The sequence below is a fragment of the Panulirus ornatus genome, chromosome 58 (genome assembly GCF_036320965.1).
Source record: "Panulirus ornatus isolate Po-2019 chromosome 58, ASM3632096v1, whole genome shotgun sequence".
Classification (NCBI taxonomy): Eukaryota; Metazoa; Arthropoda; class Malacostraca; order Decapoda; family Palinuridae; genus Panulirus; species Panulirus ornatus.
The window spans coordinates 5,016,234-5,034,626 of NC_092281.1; the positions used below are offsets into that span (position 1 = coordinate 5,016,234).

At 41.8% G+C, this 18,393-nt stretch overlaps 1 protein-coding gene across 4 annotated transcripts in view; it reads right to left on the reverse strand.

The window, feature by feature from the left end:
• LOC139766867 (uncharacterized) overlaps window positions 1-18,393 on the reverse strand; it is a 48,103-nt gene that overhangs the window by 7,713 nt on the left and 21,997 nt on the right. For all 4 annotated transcript variants that reach the window (XM_071695878.1, XM_071695877.1, XM_071695879.1 and 1 more), the window contains one exon: window positions 17,183-17,290. In XM_071695878.1, the coding sequence (XP_071551979.1) occupies window positions 17,183-17,290 (108 nt within the window). The remainder of the gene's footprint in view (window positions 1-17,182; window positions 17,291-18,393) is intronic.

The following is an 18,393-nucleotide window of genomic DNA, read 5'->3' on the forward strand; positions in this document are numbered from 1 at the left end:
AATTCAAAGAGTCAGTTGTCAGCCATTCAGGCTTAGGGATTCAGATGGAGAATTTTAGAGGATGATGCAAGGACATGTGAGAAGCTGAATAGCAAATCCAAAAATATCTTCACAAAAAAAAAACACTAATGCTCTAACACCAGTGGGATGAAATGAGGAAGATGTTTTGGAAATAATTTTGATATCTAAAAAAAGAGATATTAATAGAATACTTTAAAAGAACTTTAACCCATACAAGGCTCATGGTAGTGATAAAATTTCACCATATGTACTAAAGATATGTGCAGATATGCTAAATACATCACTTGAATTACTAATTGTTCAACATATCAATGGAAAGTGGGAATGTGTCATGGAGATGGAAAAGGGCAAATTTCATACCTGAATGAGTGTGTTAGTGGTTCTGATGCACGAGACCGGGTTATAGTGATGGGTGATTTGAATGCAAAGGTGAGTAATGAGGCAGTTGAGGGAATAATTGGTATACATGGGGTGTTCAGTGTTGTAAATGGAAATGGTGAAGAGCTTATAGATTTATGTGCTGAAAAAGGACTGGTGATTGGGAATACTTGGTTTAAAAAGCGAGATATACATAAGCATACGTATGTAAGTAGGAGAGATGGCCAGAGAGCGTTATTGGATTACGTGTTAATTGCAGGCACGCGAAAGAGAGACTTTTGGATGTAAATGTACTGAGAGGTGCAACTGGAGAGATGTCTGATCATTATCTTGTGGAGGCTAAGGTGAAGATTTGTATGGGTTTTCAGAAAAGAAGAGTGAATGTTGGGGTGAAGAGGGTGGTGAGAGGTAAGTGAGCTTGGGAAGGAGACTTGTGTGAGGAAGTACCAGGAGAGACTGAGTACAGAATGGAAAAAGGAGAGAACAAAGTAGGTGAGGGGAGTGGGGGAGGAATGGGATGTATTTAGGGAAGCAGTGATGGCTTGCGCAAAAGATGCTCGTGGCATGAGAAGCATGGGAGGTGGGTTGATTAGAAAGGGTAGTGAGTGGTGGGATGAAGAGGTAAGATTATTAGTGAAAGAGAAGAGAGAGGGAAAGGGATGTGGAAAGGGAGCTGTGGTTTCGGGCATTATTGCATGACAGCTAGAGACTGAGTGTGAACGAATGGGGACTTTGTTGTCTTTTCCTAGTGCTACCTCGCACACATGAGGGGGGAGGGGGATGATATTCCATGTGTGGCGAGGTGGCGATGGGAATGAATAAAGGCAGACAGTGTGAATTGTGTGCATGGGTATATATGTATGTGTCTGTGTGTGTATATATATGTGTACATTGAGATGTATAGGTATGTATATTTGCGTGTGTGGACGTGTATGTATATACATTGTATAAGGGGGTGGGTTGGGCCATTTCTTTCATCTGTTTCCTTGCGCTACCTCGCAAACGCGGGAGACAGCGACAAAGCATAATAAATAAATAGATATATAGAAGAGAGAGGCATTTGGACGATTTTTGCAGGGAAAAAAATGCAAATGCATGGGAGATGTATAAAAGAAAGAGACAGGAGGTCAAGAGAAAGGTGCAAGAGGTGAAAAAGAAGGCAAATGAGAGTTGGGGTGAGAGTTTCATTAAATTTTAATGAGAATAAAAAGATGTTCTAGAAGGAGGTAAATAAAGTGCGTAAGACAAGGGAGCAAATGGGAACTTCAGTGAAGGGGGCTAATGGGGAGGTGATAACAAGTAGTGGTGATATAAAAAGGAGATGGAGTGAGTATTTTGAAGGTTTGCTGAATGTGTTTGATGATAGAGTGGCAGAATAGGGTGTTTTGGTTGAGGTGGTGTGCAAAGTGAGGGGGTTAGGGAAAATGATTTGGTAAACAGAGAAGAGGTAGTAAAAGCTTTGTGGAAGATGAAAGCCGGCAAGGCAGCAGATTTGGATGGTATTGCAGTGGAATTTATAAAAAAAAGGGGATGACTGTATTGTTGACTGGTTGGTAAGGTTATTTAATGTACGTATGATTCATGGTGAGGTGCCTGAGGATTGGCGGAATGCGTGCATAGTGCCATTGTACAAAGGCAAAGGGGATAAGAGTAAGTGCTCAAATTAAAGAGGTATAAGTTTGTTGAGTATTCCTGGTAAGTTATATGGGAGGGTATTGATTGAGAGGGTGAAGGCATGTATAGAGCATCAGACTGGGGAAGAGCAGTGTGGTTTCAGAAGTGGTAGAGGATGTGTGGATCAGGTGTTTGCTTTGAAGAATGTATGTGAGAAATACTTAGAAAAGCAAATGGATTTGTATGTAGCATTTATGGATCTGGAGAAGGCATATGATAGAGTTGATAGAGATGCTCTGTGGAAGGTATTAAGAATATATGGTGTGGAAGGCAAGTTGTTAGAAGCAGTGAAAAGTTTTTATCGAGGATGTAAGGTACGTGTACGTGTAGGAAGAGAGGAAAGTGATTGGTTCTCAGTGAATGTAGGTTTGCAGCAGGGGTGTGTGATGTCTCCATGGTTGTTTAATTTGTTTATGGATGGGGTTGTTAGGGATGTGAAATGCAAGAGTTTTGGAAAGAGGGGCAAGTACGAAGTCTGTTGGGGATGAGAGAGCTTGGGAAGTGAGTCTGTTGTTGTTCGCTGATGATACAGCACTGGTGGCTGATTTGGGTGAGAAACTGCAGAAGCTGGTGACTGAGTTTGGTAAAGTGTGTGAAAGAAGAAAGTTAAGAGTAAATGTGAATAAGAGCAAGGTTATTAGGTACAGTAGGGTTGAGGGTCAAGTCAATTGGGAGGTAAGTTTCAATGGAGAAAAAATGGAGAAAGTAAAGTGTTTTAGATATCTGGGAGTGGATCTGGCAGCGGATGAAACCATGGAAGCGGAAGTGAATCATAGGGTGGGGGTGGGGGCGAAAATCTTGGGAGCCTTGAAGAATGTGTGGAAGTCGTGAACATTATCTCCGAAAGCAAAAATGGGTATGTTTGAAGGAACAGTGGTTCCAACAATGTTGTATAGTTGCGAGGCGTGGGCTATGGATAGAGTTGTGCGCAGGAGGGTGGATGTGCTGGAAATGAGATGTTTGAGGACAATGTGTGGTGTGAGGTGGTTTGATCGACTAAGTAATGTAAGGGTAAGAGAGATGTGTGGAAATAAAAAGAGCGTGGTTGAGAGAGCAGAAGAGGGTGTTTTGAAATGGTTTGGGCACATGGAGAGAATGAGTGAGGAAAGATTGACAAAGAGGATATATGTGTCGGAGGTGGAGGGAACGGGGAGAAGTGGGAGACCAAATTGGAGGTGGAAAGATGGAGTGAAAAAGATTTTGAGTGATCGGGGCCTGAACATGCAGGAGGGTGAAAGGCGGGCAAGGAATAGAGTGAATTGGATCGATGTGGTATACCGGGGTCGACATGCTGTCAATGGATTGAATCAGGGCATGTGAAGCGTCTGGGGTAAACCATGGAAAGTTCTGTGGGGCCTGGATGTGGAAAGGGAGCTGTGGTTTTGGGCATTATTGCATGACAGCTAGAGACTGAGTGTGAACGAATGGAGCCTTTGTTGTCTTTTCCTAGCGCTATCTCGCACACATGAGGGGGGAGGGGGGATGTTATTCCATGTGTGGCGAGGTGGCGATGGGAATGAATACAGGCAGACAGTGTGAATTGTGTGCATGTGTATATATGTATGTGTCTGTGTGTGTATATATATGTGTACAATGATTTGTATGGGTATTGTATATTTGTGTGTGTGGACGTGTATGTATATACATGTGTAGGGGGGTGGGTTGGGCCAGTTCTTTTGTCTGTTTCCTTGCGCTACCTCGCAAACACGGGAGACAGCGACAAAGCAAAATAAAAAATATAAGATAAAAGATCCAGAACAAGCATTAAACTACTGACTGGTCTCATCAACAAGTGTGATGAATAAAGTGGGAGACAGCATGGTTTTAGGGATAAGAGGTGAGAGTGAGATCAGTCCTAGACTAAAGAGAAGACTAGGTGGACCATTTGTATTTGGAATGCCAAAAAGCAGTAGACACTACTGAACAGTAGGCTGATTAAGAAGCTAGATTACAAGGCAGGAGTAAGGGAGAATCTCCTGCGATGGATACAAGATTATCTCAGTACATGCATGTTAGAGGAGCCATTCTAATATGAGTTGAGGTGACCGGCAAAGTGCCACATGGTTTAGTTCGGGGACCATTAATCTTGACCTACAATAATGACCTGCCTGAAGGTATGAAGCCCTACCTGAATATGTTTGCAGACAATGTACAGATTGTGAGGGAAGTGAAAAGCAAGGAGGATTGCATCATCTAACAATGGAACCTAAAGAGACTACAAAGTTGGTCTGAAACATGGTTGATGAAATCCAACCCAAGCAAATGTAAATCAATGAGGATAGACAAATTGAAAGAGAACTTCAATAAGATAATTACTTAGCAGGAAATAAGCTTCAGGATTCCAAGTGCGAGAAGCACTTTGGACTAGAAATCATCCCCAACCTGTTACCAGAGTCCTACATCAGAATAGTTAAGGAGACAAACTGTTTGCTAATAGGTTTCAGAATAGCTTCCATGTACAGAGACGAGGAAATATCCTAATTATGGTCAAAACTTGAATAAGGTTCTGAGGTTTGATAAGCAAACCTAAAGAAGCACAAAGAGCTCATACAGAAGGTCCAGTGAAGGGTATCAAAGGTGGTACCAGAATTCAAAGAGCCAAACTATAAGGAAAGGCTGGAGGCTTTCAATTCACTCACCTTGGAAGAGAGACCTCATCAAAACCTATGGGTTTATAAAAGGAAATCAATGATGTGGACAGTGAACAGTTTTTCAAGAGAAGTAGGGAGAGAGCAACCAGAGTACATAACATGAAATCAAGCAGGCAACTTGTTAATAAGAATGTAAAGAAATACTTTTATAGTATAGGACTTTTATAGTATAGGAGTGGTGAAAGAATTGATCAGAATGACTGAGGAAATGGCTAATGCAAAGGGTATACATAAATTCAAATGGTTGCAAGATAGTTGAGAATGTTCAAAAGATGGGACCCCATAAGTGTAAAACTCGCTCCCCATACAGTACAAACAGGTAATTACACAAAAATTCAGTGACAAGCATTCCCCTGTCAAATTACCACAGGATACAATTTACACAAAATTATCAATTTTCTTTAGCTAATTCAAATTGGTCATTAGCTTGGAAGGTTTCTCAGCAACTCAAATCAGTACAGTAATTTGGAAAATGTTGAATTAGGTAGTGTAATTCTGATAACTGTATTTCTCATGATTTATCTACCCCTGGGGATAAGGGAGAAAGAATACTTCCCATACATTCCTCGCGTGTCGTAGAAGGCGACTAAAGGGGACGGGAGCGGGGGCTAGAAACCCTCCACTCCTTGTATTTTAATTTTCTAAAAGGGGAAACAGAAGAAGGAGTCACGCAGGGAGTGCTCATCCTCCTCGAAGGCTCAGATTGGGGTGTCTAAAGGTGTGTGGATGTAACCAAGATGAGAAAAAAGGAGAGATAGGTAGTATGTTTGAAGAAAGAAACCTGGATGTTTTGGCTCTGAGTAAAACGGGGCTCAAGGGTAAAGGGGAAGAGTGGTTTGGGAACGTCTTGGGAGTAAAGTCAGGGGTTAGTGAGAGGACAAGAGCAAGGGAAGGAGTAGCACTCCTGAAACAGGAGTGGTGGGAGTATGTGATAGAGTGTAAGAAAGTAAACTCTAGATTGATATGGGTAAAACTGAAAGTGGATGGAGAGAGATGAGTGATTATTGGAGAATATGCACCTGGGCATGAGAAAGATCATGACAGGAAAGTGTTTTGGGAGCAGCTGAATGAGTGTGTTAGTAGTTTTGATGCACGAGACCGGGTTATAGTGATGGGTGATTTGAATGCAAAGGTGAGTAATGTGGCAGTTCAGGGAACAATTGGTGTACATGGAGTGTTCAGTGTTGTAAATGGAAATGGTGAGGAGCTTATAGATTAGTGCTGAAAAAGGACTAGTGATTGGGAATACCTGGTTTAAAAAGAGAGATCTTTTTTTCTTTCATACTATTCGCCATTTCCCGCATCAGCGAGGTAGCGTTGAGAACAGAGGACTGGGCCCTTGAGGGAATATCCTCACCTGGGCCCCTTCTCTGTTCCCTCTTTTGGAAAATTAAAAAAAAAAAGTGAGAGGGGAGGATTTCCAGCCCCCCGCTCCCTCCCCTTTTAGTCGCCTTCTACGACACGCAGGGAATACGTGGGAAGTATTCTTTCTCCCCTATCCCCAGGGATAAAGAGAGATATACATAAGTATATGTATGTAAGTAGGAGAGATGGCCAGAGAGCGTTATTGGATTATGTGTTAATTGATAGGCATGCAAAAGAGAGACTTTTGGATGTTAATGTGCTGAGAAGTGCAACTGGAGGGATGTCTGATCATTATCTTGTGGAGGCAAAGGTGAAGATTTGTAGAGATTTTCAGAAAAGAAGAAAGAATGTTCAGGTGAAGAGACTGGTGAGAGTAAGTGAGCTTGGGAAGGAGACTTGTGTGAGGAAGTACCGGGAGAGACTGAGTACAGAATGGAAAAGGGTGACAACTAAATATGTAAGGGGAGTGGGGGAGGAATGGGATGTATTTAGGGAAGCAGTGATGGCTTGTGCAAAAGATGCTTGTGGCATGAGAAGCGTGGGAGGTGGGCAGATTAGAAAGGGTAGTGAGTGGTGGGATGAATAAGTAAGATTATTAGTGAAAGAGAAGAGAGAGGCATTTGGATGATTTTTGCAGGGAAATAATGCAAATGACTGGGAGATGTATAAAAGAAAGAGGCAGGAGGTCAAGAGAAAGGTGCAAGAGGCAAAAAAGGGGGCAAATGAGAGTTGGGGTGAGAGAGTATCATTAAATTCTAGGGAGAATAAAAAGATGTTTTGGAAGGAGGTAAATAAAGTGCATTAGACAAGGGAGCAAATGGGAACATCAGAGAAGGGGGATAGTGGGGAGGTGATAAGAAGTGGTGATGTGAGAAGGAGTGAGTATTTTGAAGGTTTGTTGAATGTGTTTGATGATACAGTGGCAGATATAGAGTGTTTTGGTCGAGGTGGTGTGCAAAGTGACAGGGTTAGGGAGAATGATTTGTTAAACAGGGAAGAGGTAGTAAAGCTTTGCGGAAGATGAAAGCTGGCAAGGCAGCGGTTTTGGATGATACTGCAGTTGAATTTATTAAAAAAAGGCGTGACTGTATTGTTGACTGGTTGGCAAGGTTATTTAATGTATGTATGACTCATGGCGAGTTGCCTGAGGACTGGCGGAATGCTTCCATAGTGCCACTGTACAAAGGCAAAGGGGATAAGAGAGTGCTCAAATTACAGAGGTATAAGCTTGTTGAGTATTCCTGGGAAATTATATGGGAGGGTATTGATCGAGAGGGTGAAGGCATGTACAGAGCATCAGATTGGGGAAGAGCAGTGTGGTTTCAGAAGTGGTAGAGGATGTGTGGATCAGGTGTTTGCTTTGAAAATGTATGTGAGAAATACTTAGAAAAGCAAATGGATTTGTATGTACCATTTATGGATCTGAAGAAGGCATATGAAGGTATTAAGAATATATGGTGTGGGAGGTAAGTTGTTAGAAGCAGTGATGTAAGGCATGTGTACGTGTAGGAAGAGAGGAAAGTGACTGGTTCTCAGTGAATGTTGGTTTGCGTCAGGAGTGCATGATGTCTCCATGTTTGTTTAATTTGTTTATGGATGGGGTTGTTAGGGAGGTGAAATGCAAGAGTTTTGGAAAGAGGGGCAAGTATGAAGTCTGTTGTGGATGAGAGAGCTTGGGAAGTGAGTCAGTTGTTGTTCGCTGATGATACAGCGCTGGTGGCTGATTCGGGTGAGAAACTGCAGAAGCTGGTGACTGAGTTTGGTAAAGTGTGTGAAAGAAGAAAGTTAAGAGTAAATGTGAATAAGAGCAAGGTTATTAGGTACAGTAGGGTTGAGGGACAAGTCAATTGGGAGGTAAGTTTGAATGGAGAAAAACTGGAGGAAGTGAAGTGTTTTAGATATCTGGGAGTGGATTTGGGAGCGGATGGAACCATGGAAGCGGAAGTGAATCATAGGGTGGGGGAGGGGGCAAAAGTTCTGGGAGCGTTGAAAAATGTGTGGAAGTCGAGAACATTATCTCCGAAAGCAAAAATGGGTATGTTTGAAGGAATAGTGGTTTCAACAATGTTGTATGGTTGCGAGGCGAGGGCTATACATAGAGTTGTGCGGAGGAGAGTGGATGTGTTGGAAATGAGATGTTTGAGGACAATATGTGGAGTGAGGTGGTTTGATCGAGTAAGTAATGAAAGGGTAAGAGAGATGTGTGGTAATAAAAAGAGTGTGGTTGAGAGAGCAGAGGAGGGTTTATTGAAATGGTTTGGTCACATGGAGAGAATGAGTGAGGAAAGATTGACAAAGAGGATATATGTGTCAGAGGTGGAGGGAACGAGGAGAAGTGGGATACCAAATTGGAGGTGGAAAGATGGAGTGAAAAAGATTTTGAGTGATCGGGGCCTGAACATGCAGGAGGGTGAAAGGCATGCAAGGAATAGAGTGAATTGGAACGATGTGGTATACTGGGGTCGACGTGCTGTCAGTGGATTGAACCAGGGCATGTGAAGCATCTGGGGTAAACCATGGAAAGTTCTGTGGGGCCTAGATGTGGAAAGGGAGCTGTGGTTTCGATGCATTTTACATGACAGCTAGAGAATGAGTGTGAACGAATGTGGCCATTGTTGTCTTTTCCTAGCACTACCTCGCGCACATGAGGGGAGAGGGGGGTTGTCATTTCATGTGTGGCGGGGTGGCGATGAGAATGAATAAGGGCAGACAGTATGAATTATGTACATGTGTATATATGTACATGTCTGTGTGTGTATGTATGTATATGAATACGTTGAGATTTATAGGTATGTATATGTGCTGTGTGTGGACGTAAATGAATATACATGCGTATGTGGGTGGGTTGGGCCATTCTTTCATCTGTTTCCTTGCACTACCCTGCTAACACGGGAGACAGCGACAATGTACAATAAATAAAATAAATATTCATTTCATTTACTACATTTTGTTGCTGTCTCCCACGTTAGTGAGGTAGCGCAAGCAATCAGACAAAAGAATGGCCTAACCCACCCACATACACATGTATATATATACACGCCCACACACGCACATATACATACCTATACATTTCAACATATACATACATATACATACACAGACATATACATATATACTATTTTATTTATTTTATTTTGCTTTCTCGTTGTCTCCCGCATTAGCGAGGTAGCGCAAGGAAACAGACGAAAGAATGGCCCAACCCACATTTATATACATACATGTCCACACACACAAATATACATACATATAAATCTCAACGTATACATATATATACACATACAGACACATACATATATACACATGTACATAATTCATACTGTCTGCCTTTATTCATTCCCATTGCCACCCTGCCACACATGAAATAACAACCCCCTCCCCCTCATGTGTGTGAAGTAGCGCTAGGAAGACAACAGAGGCCACATTTGTTCACACTCAGTCTCTAGCTGTCATGCAATAATGCACCGAAACCACAGCTCTCTTTCCACATCCAGACCCCACAGAACTTTCCATGGTTTACCCCAGATGCTTCACATGCCCTGGTTCAATCCATTGACAGCACGTCGACCCCAGTATACCACATCATTCCAATTCACTCTATTCCTTGCACGCCTTTCACCCTCCTGCATGTTCAGGTCCCAATCACTCAAAATCTTTTTTACTCCATCTTTCCACCTCCAATTTGGTCTCCCACTTCTCCTTGTTCCCTCCACCTCTGACACATATATCCTCTTGGTCAATCTTTCCTTTCATCCTCTTCATGTGACCAAACCATTTCAATAAACCCTCCTCTGCTCTCTCAACCACACTCTTTTTATCATCACAGATCTCTCTTATCCTTTCACCACATATTGTCCTCAAACATCTCATTTCCAAAACATCCACCCTACTCCACACAACCATATCTATAGCCCACACCTCACAACCATATAACATTGATGGAACCACTATTCTTTCAAACATACCCATTTTTGCTCTCCGAGATAATGCTCTCGCCTTCCACACATCCTTCAACGCTCCCAGAACCTTCGCCCCTTCTCCAACCCTGTGACTCACTTCTGCTTCCATAGTTCCATCTGCTGCTAAGTCCTTTCCCAGATATCTAAAACACTTCACTTCCTCCAGTTTTTCTCCATTCAAATGTACCTCCCAATGACTTGTCCCTCAACCCTACTGAACCTAATAATCTTGCTCTTACTCATATTTACTCTCAGGTTTCTTCTTTCACACACTTTACCAAACTCAGCCACCAGCGCTGTATCATCAGCAAACAACCGACTCACTTCCCAAGCTCTCTCATTGACAGCATACTGCATACTTGCCCCTCTCTCCAAAACTCTTCCATTTACATCCTAACAACCCGATCAATAAACATCTAAAACAACCATGGAGACATCACGCACCCTTGCCGCAAACCAACACTCACTGAGAACCAATCACTTTCCTCTCTTCCTACTCATGCACATGCCTTACATCCTCGATAAAAACTTTTTACTGCTTCTAGCAACTTACCTCCCACACCATATACTCTAAATACCTTCCATAGAGCATCTCTATCAACTCTATCATATGCCTTCTCCAGATCCATAAATGCTACATACAAATCCATTTGTTTTTCTAAGTATTTTTCATAAACATTCTTCAAAGCAAACACCTGATCCACACATCCTCTACCATTTCTGAAACCACACTGCTCTTCCCCAATGTGATGCTCTGTACATGCCTTCACCCTCTCAATCAATACCCTCCCATATAATTTCCCAGTAATACTCAACAAACTTATACCTCTGTAATTTGAAGACTCAGCTTTATCCCCCTTGCCTTTGTACAACGTGTATGTTTTTTTGTTTTTTTTCGCTGTCTCCCGCGTTTGCGAGGTAGCGCAAGGAAACAGACGAAAGAAATGGCCCAACCCACCCCCATACACATGTATATACATACGTCCACACACGCAAATATACATACCTACACAGCTTTCCATGGTTTACCCCAGACGCTTCACATGCCTTGATTCAATCCACTGACAGCACGTCAACCCCGGTATACCACATCGCTCCAATTCACTCTATTCTTTGCCCTCCTTTCACACTCCTGCATGTTCAAGCCCCGATCACACAAAATCTTTTTCACTCCATCTTTCCACCTCCAATTTGGTCTCCCTCTTCTCCTCGTTCCCTCCACCTCCGACACATATATCCTCTTGGTCAATCTTTCCTCACTCATTCTCTCCATGTGACCAAACCATTTCAAAACACCCTCTTCTGCTCTCTCAACCACGCTCTTTTTATTTCCACACATCTCTCTTACCCTTACGTTACTTACTCGATCAAATCACCTCACACCACACATTGTCCTCAAACATCTCATTTCCAGCACATCCATCCTCCTGCGCACAACTCTATCCATAGCCCACGCCTCGCAACCATACAACATTGTTGGAACCACTATTCCTTCAAACATACCCATTTTTGCTTTCCGAGATAATGTTCTCAACTTCCACACATTCTTCAAGGCTCCCAGAATTTTCGCCCCCTCCCCCACCCTATGATCCACTTCCGCTTCCATGGTTCCATCCGCTGCCAGATCCACTCCCAGATATCTAAAACACTTCACTTCCTCCAGTTTTTCTCCATTCAAACTCACCTCCCAATTGACTTGACCCTCAACCCTACTGTACCTAATAACCTTGCTCTTATTCACATTTACTCTTAACTTTCTTCTTTCACACACTTTACCAAACTCAGTCACCAGCTTCTGCAGTTTCTCACATGAATCAGCCATCAGCGCTGTATCATCAGCGAACAACAACTGACTCACTTCCCAAGCTCTCTCATCCCCAACAGACTTCATACTTGCCCCTCTTTCCAAAACTCTTGCATTTACCTCCCTAACAACCCCATCCATAAACAAATTAAACAACCATGGAGACATCACACACCCCTGCCGCAAACCTACATTCACTGAGAACCAATCACTTTCCTCTCTTCCTACACGTACATATGCCTTACATCCTCGATAAAAACTTTTCACTGCTTCTAACAACTTGCCTCCCACACCATATATTCTTAATACCTTCCACAGAGCATCTCTATCAACTCTATCATATGCCTTCTCCAGATCCATAAATGCTACATACAAATCCATTTGCTTTTCTAAGTATTTCTCACATACATTCTTCAAAGCAAACACCTGATCCACACATCCTCTACCACTTCTGAAACCACACTGCTCTTCCCCAATCTGATGCTCTGTACATGCCTTCACCCTCTCAATCAATACCCTCCCATATAATTTACCAGGAATACTCAACAAACTTATACCTCTGTAATTTGAGCACTCACTCTTATCCCCTTTGCCTTTGTACAATGGCACTATGCACGCATTCCGCCAATCCTCAGGCACCTTACCATGAGTCATACATACATTAAATAACCTTACCAACCAGTCAACAATACAGTCATCCCCTTTTTTACTAAATTCCACTGCAATACCATCCAAACCTGCTGCCTTGCTGGCTTTCATCTTCCGCAAAGCTTTTACTACCTCTTCTCTGTTTACCAAATCATTTTCCCTAACCCTCTCACTTTGCACACCACCTCGACCAAAACACCCTATATCTGCAACTCTATCATCAAACACATTCAACAAACCTTCAAAATACTCACTCCATCTCCTTCTCACATCACCACTACTTGTTATCACCTCCCCATTTGCGCCCTTCACTGAAGTTCCCATTTGCTCCCTTGTCTTACGCACGTGTATGTATATGTATATATTTGTTGTTATGTATATGTGCTAGTATGGGCATTTATGTACGTATGTGGATATGAGTGGATGGACCATTCTTCATCTGTTTCTTGGAGGTACTCACTGACGCAGGAAACAGCGATTCAGTATAATGAAATAAAAAATAAATAAATAGTAGTTGAAAGTAACACCACAGATATACTCTAAAAGAGACTTGACAAATATTTCCCTTGACACCAAGACCAACATTATTTGTAACTCCACAGTATGAAGTTCATAAGCATTTATCAGTAAAACTTCTGTTGGCTTTTTCTAATCTTTCATCATAAAGGTTTATGTTTCTGATCTTTTCTACTGTCAAAAATTGCCTTGAAAGGACCCAATGGTCTCTTGCTTTTTTCTTTCCTTTATTATATAAAACCTCACTGAATCAGTTACTACAAGGGACATCTATAATTTGACATGGTGTGATCTACTGGTAGGAGATTTCTAAAAATCCACTTATTTTCATGCTCAAAAACTTCCATGGGGGGGGGGGGGGGGGGGGGGGTTCATGACCAACCCCTTTAAATATTTTTATTTTCATATTTATTTTTATTATTTTGCTTTGTCGCTGTCTCCCGCGCCTGCGAGGTAGCGCAAGGAAACAGACGAAAGAAATGGCCCAACCCACCCCCACACACATGCACACACACACACACGTCCACACACGCACACATACACACCCACACATCCCAACATACACACATATATACACACACAGACACACACATATACACACATGCACACAATTCACACTGTCTGCCCCTACTCACCCCCATCGCCACCCCGCCACACATGGAATAACATCCCCTCCCCCCTCATGTGCGCAAGGCAGCGCCAGGAAAAGACAAAAAGGCCCCATTCACTCACACTCAGTCTCCAGCTGTCATGAAATAATGCCCAAAACCACAGCTCCCTTTCCACATCCAGGCCCATCAGAACTTTCCATGGTTTACCCCAGACGCTTCACATGCCCTGATTCAATCCATTGACAGCACGTCGACCCCGGTATACCACATTGATCCAATTCACTCTATTCCTTGCACGCCTTTCACCCTTCTGCATGTTCAGGCCTCGATCACTCAAAATCTTTTTCACTCCATCTTTCCACCTCCAATTTGGTCTCCCACTTCTCCTCGTTCCCTCCACCTCCGACACATATATCCTCTTTGTCAATCTTTCCTCACTCATTCTCTCCATGCGCCCAAACCATTTCAAAACACCCTCTTCTGCTCTCTCAACCATGCTCTTTTTATTTCCACACATCTCTCTTACCTTTACATTTCTTACTCGATCAAACCACCTCACACCACATATTGTCCTCAAACATCTCATTTCCAGCACATCCATCCTCCTGCGCACAACTCTATCCATAGCCCACGCCTCGCAACCATACAACATTGTTGGAACCACTATTCCTTCAAACATACCCATTTTTGCTTTCCGAGATAATCTTCTCGACTTCCACACATTCTTCAATTCTCCCAGAATTTTCGCCCCCTCCCCCACCCTATGATCCACTTCAGCTTCCATGGTTCCATCCGCTGCCAGATCCACTCCCAGATATCTAAAACACTTTACTTCCTCCAGTTTTTCTCCTTTCAAACTTACCTCCCAATTGACTTGACCCTCAACCCTACTGTACCTAATAACCTTGCTCATATTCACATTTACTCTTAACTTTCTTCTTTCACACACTTTACCAAACTCAGTCACCAGCTTCTGCAGTTTCTCACATGAATCAGCCACCAGCGCTGTATCATCAGCGAACAACAACTGACTCGCTTCCCAAGCTCTCTCATCCCCAACAGACTACATACTCGCCCCTCTTTCCAAAACTCTTGCATTCACCTCCCTAACAACCCCATCCATAAATAAATTAAACAACCATGGAGACATCACACACCCCTACCGCAAACCTACATTCACTGAGAACCAATCACTTTCCTCTCTTCCTACACGTACACATGCCTTACATCCTCGATAAAAACTTTTCACTGCTTCTAACAACTTGCCTCCCACACCATATATTCTTAGTACCTTCCACAGAGCATCTCTATCAACTCTATAATATGCCTTCTCCAGATCCGTTAATGCTACATACAAATCCATTTGCTTTTCTAAGTATTTCTCACATACATTCTTCAAAGCAAACACCTGATCCACACATCCTCTACCACTTCTGAAACCACACTGCTCTTCCCCAATCTGATGCTCTGAACATGCCTTCACCCTCTCAATCAATACCCTCCTATATAATTTACCAGGAATACTCAACAAACTTATACCTCTGTAATTTGAGCACTCACTCTTATCCCCTTTGCCTTTGTACAATGGCACTATGCAAGCATTCCGCCAATCCTCAGGCACCTCACCATGAATCATACATACATTGAATAACCTTACCAACCAGTCAACAATATAGTCACCCCCTTTTTTAATAAATTCCACTGCAATACTATCCAAACTTTAAATATATCATCATATTCATCATATTTTGTCGCTGTCTCCCACGTTAGCGAGGTAGCACAAGGAAACAGACAAAAGAATGGCCCAACCCACCCACATACACATGTATAAATATACACGTCCACACACGCACATTTACATACCTATACATTTCACCATATACATATATATACATACACAGACATATACATACATACACATGTACATAATTCATACTTGCTGCCTTCATTCATTCCCGTCGCCACCCTGCCACACATGAAATGACAACCCCTTCCCCATGCATGCACGCAAGGCAGTGCCAGTAAAAGATAACAAAGGCCACATTCGTTCACACTCAGTCTCTAGATGTCATGTATAATGCACCACAACCACAGCTAATATATAACTATATCTAATTATATCTAACAGCTATATATAATTTGCTAGTCCATGGAAGCAGCTGTTGAGAATAATGCAAATTTTGTGAAGGAAAATGGTGCCTGCTGTACCAAAGTCTAATATCTTAACTGGATAATAATGTCTGGAATGTATCCTTCAAATGATATTGAGTCCTAGTAATAATGAAAGCATAAGAAATTAATTATCTAAACAAGATGGTAAAAATGAAAAGAAGATATAAAATGAAGATTTAGGTCTATGTGTATCCAAGTAAATTGAAGAGCACTTAAATGAAAGCCTATTAACATGAAAGGATTATTTAGAACATCTAGTATATCAAATGTATGTGATGAGCTAAAATGGTTCATGTTAGGGTAAAAAGGGAAGAGATAAACCAAAGACATAGCCTGGGTTAGTTACCATATGAAAGGTAAAGCATTCAAAATGATACCAAGGGATTTATTTCTAATATGTACAGTTAAAAAATTTTGCAATTTGTGTGAAAGAGCATTAGAAGACTTATAAGTCTCAGATGACAGATAAACTTGGTAGGCACCATGAAGTATCCTGAAGTGCCTATGTCCTGCAGAGAACATTTTACTTCATCAAATCCATCATGATACAAAGGAAACACCAGTAGTAATGCTGTATTTCATTCACCTTATGTCAATGAGTTAAGTCTTCTCTACTTAAATAATAAGTCTTTCTAAAGCCACTATTCTTGAGCTATACTGAAGTGAATGTCACTGAGATATCTCAGTTTCCTTGTACAAGTTTCTACTTATGCATCCTTACAAACAGAAATACCAAGGAAAATAAACATAGTCACATTTTAGTTTCAATTTCCTTAGCAAACCTTGTATGACTGCTGCACACATCAAAACAGTGGGATATGAACTATGAAAGGGTATCATGCAAATACTCATTCACACACCATAATCTAAACGTATAATTTCAATCATGAATTCTACCATATACGCTATTTCCTCACTCTGTCAATCATGAATTCTACCCTATACACAGTGTCCTCACCCTGTCTTATCACCTCGACTTTCATCTTAATAAATAATCACCTTACCCACTTCAATAAATCCCTTTTGATCATTTAGTCATCTTTGCAACTAATTCTCAAGTCTGTTAGCCTACTACACATCTCCAGTACACTCTCTTCTGATGAAGTCGATGAGTTATATTTTTGTTTCAGTTTCTTTAACGTGCCTTGTATGACTGCTGCACAAGTCTCAAGAAGGGGAGATGAATTATGAAACGTGGCATTATATGTAAATACTCCTTCATGCCCCATAATATATTCACTCCATCATAAATCCTACCTTAAACAAAATTTTCATTATTTGTCATTTCACCTTAACTTTCATCCACTTTTATATACAAATCCCACCAACCCACATACATAAACCCCCTCTTGATCATGTAGTTACCTATTTATCATATTGTATTACCTTTGCTACTAATTCTTGAGTTCGAAGTTGTGTCAAAGGTGTCTCTTGTTCACTCTCCTCTGATGAGGTTGATGACACATCAAGTACAACATCTTTCAGAGGGTCTACCTGTAATGGATAAAGTGATCTTTATGAAGTAATGACACTGGGCTACTTGGCTATGATGTTTACTCCAACCAAAATCTAGCATGGCAACATTAAAGCAGATTAAGTCATATCTAAACAGAAACACAGGGTGAAGGTCACTTTAATTCTCATATTGATTAAGAATATGAATTGCAAAGGCAAATGGCACTTTAATTCTCATATTTATTATTTTATTTTGCTTTGTTGCTGTCTCCCGCATTAGAAAGGTAGTGCAAGGAAACAGAGAAAAGAATGGCCCAACCCACCCACATACACATGAATATACATACACGTCCACACATGCAAATATACATACCTATACATCTCAACGTGTACATATATATACACAAACAGACATATACATATATACACATGTACATAATTCATACTGTCTGCCTTTATTCATTCCCATCGCCACCTCGCCACACATGCCATAACAACCCCCTCCCCCCTCATGTGTGCGAGGTAGCACTAGGAAAAGACAAAGGCCACATTCGTTTGCACTCAGTCTCTAGCTGCCATGTAATAATGCACCGAAACCACAGCTCTCTTTCCACATCCAGGCCCCACAGAACTTTCCATGCTTTACCCAAGACGCTTCACATGCCCTGGTTCAATCCATTGACAGCACGTCGACCCCGGTATACCAAATCATTCCAATTCACTCTATTCCTTGCATCCTTGCATGCCTTTCACCCTTCTGCATGTTCAGGCCCCAATCACTTAAAATCTTTTTCACTCCATCCTTCCACCTCCAATTTGGTCTCCCACTTCTCCTCATTCCCTCCCTCTGACACATATATCCTCTTTGTCATTCTTTCCTCACTCATTCTCTCCATGTGACCAAACCATTTCAAAACACCCTCTTCTGCTCTCTCAACCACACTCTTTTTATTACCACACATCTCTCTTACCTTATTATTACTTACTCGATCAAGCCACCACACACCACATATTGTCCTCAAATATCTCATTTCCAGCACATCCACCCTCCTCCGCACAACTCTATCCATAGCCCACGCCTCGCAACCATATAACACTGTTGGAACCACTATTCCTTCAAACATAACCATTTTTGCTCTCCG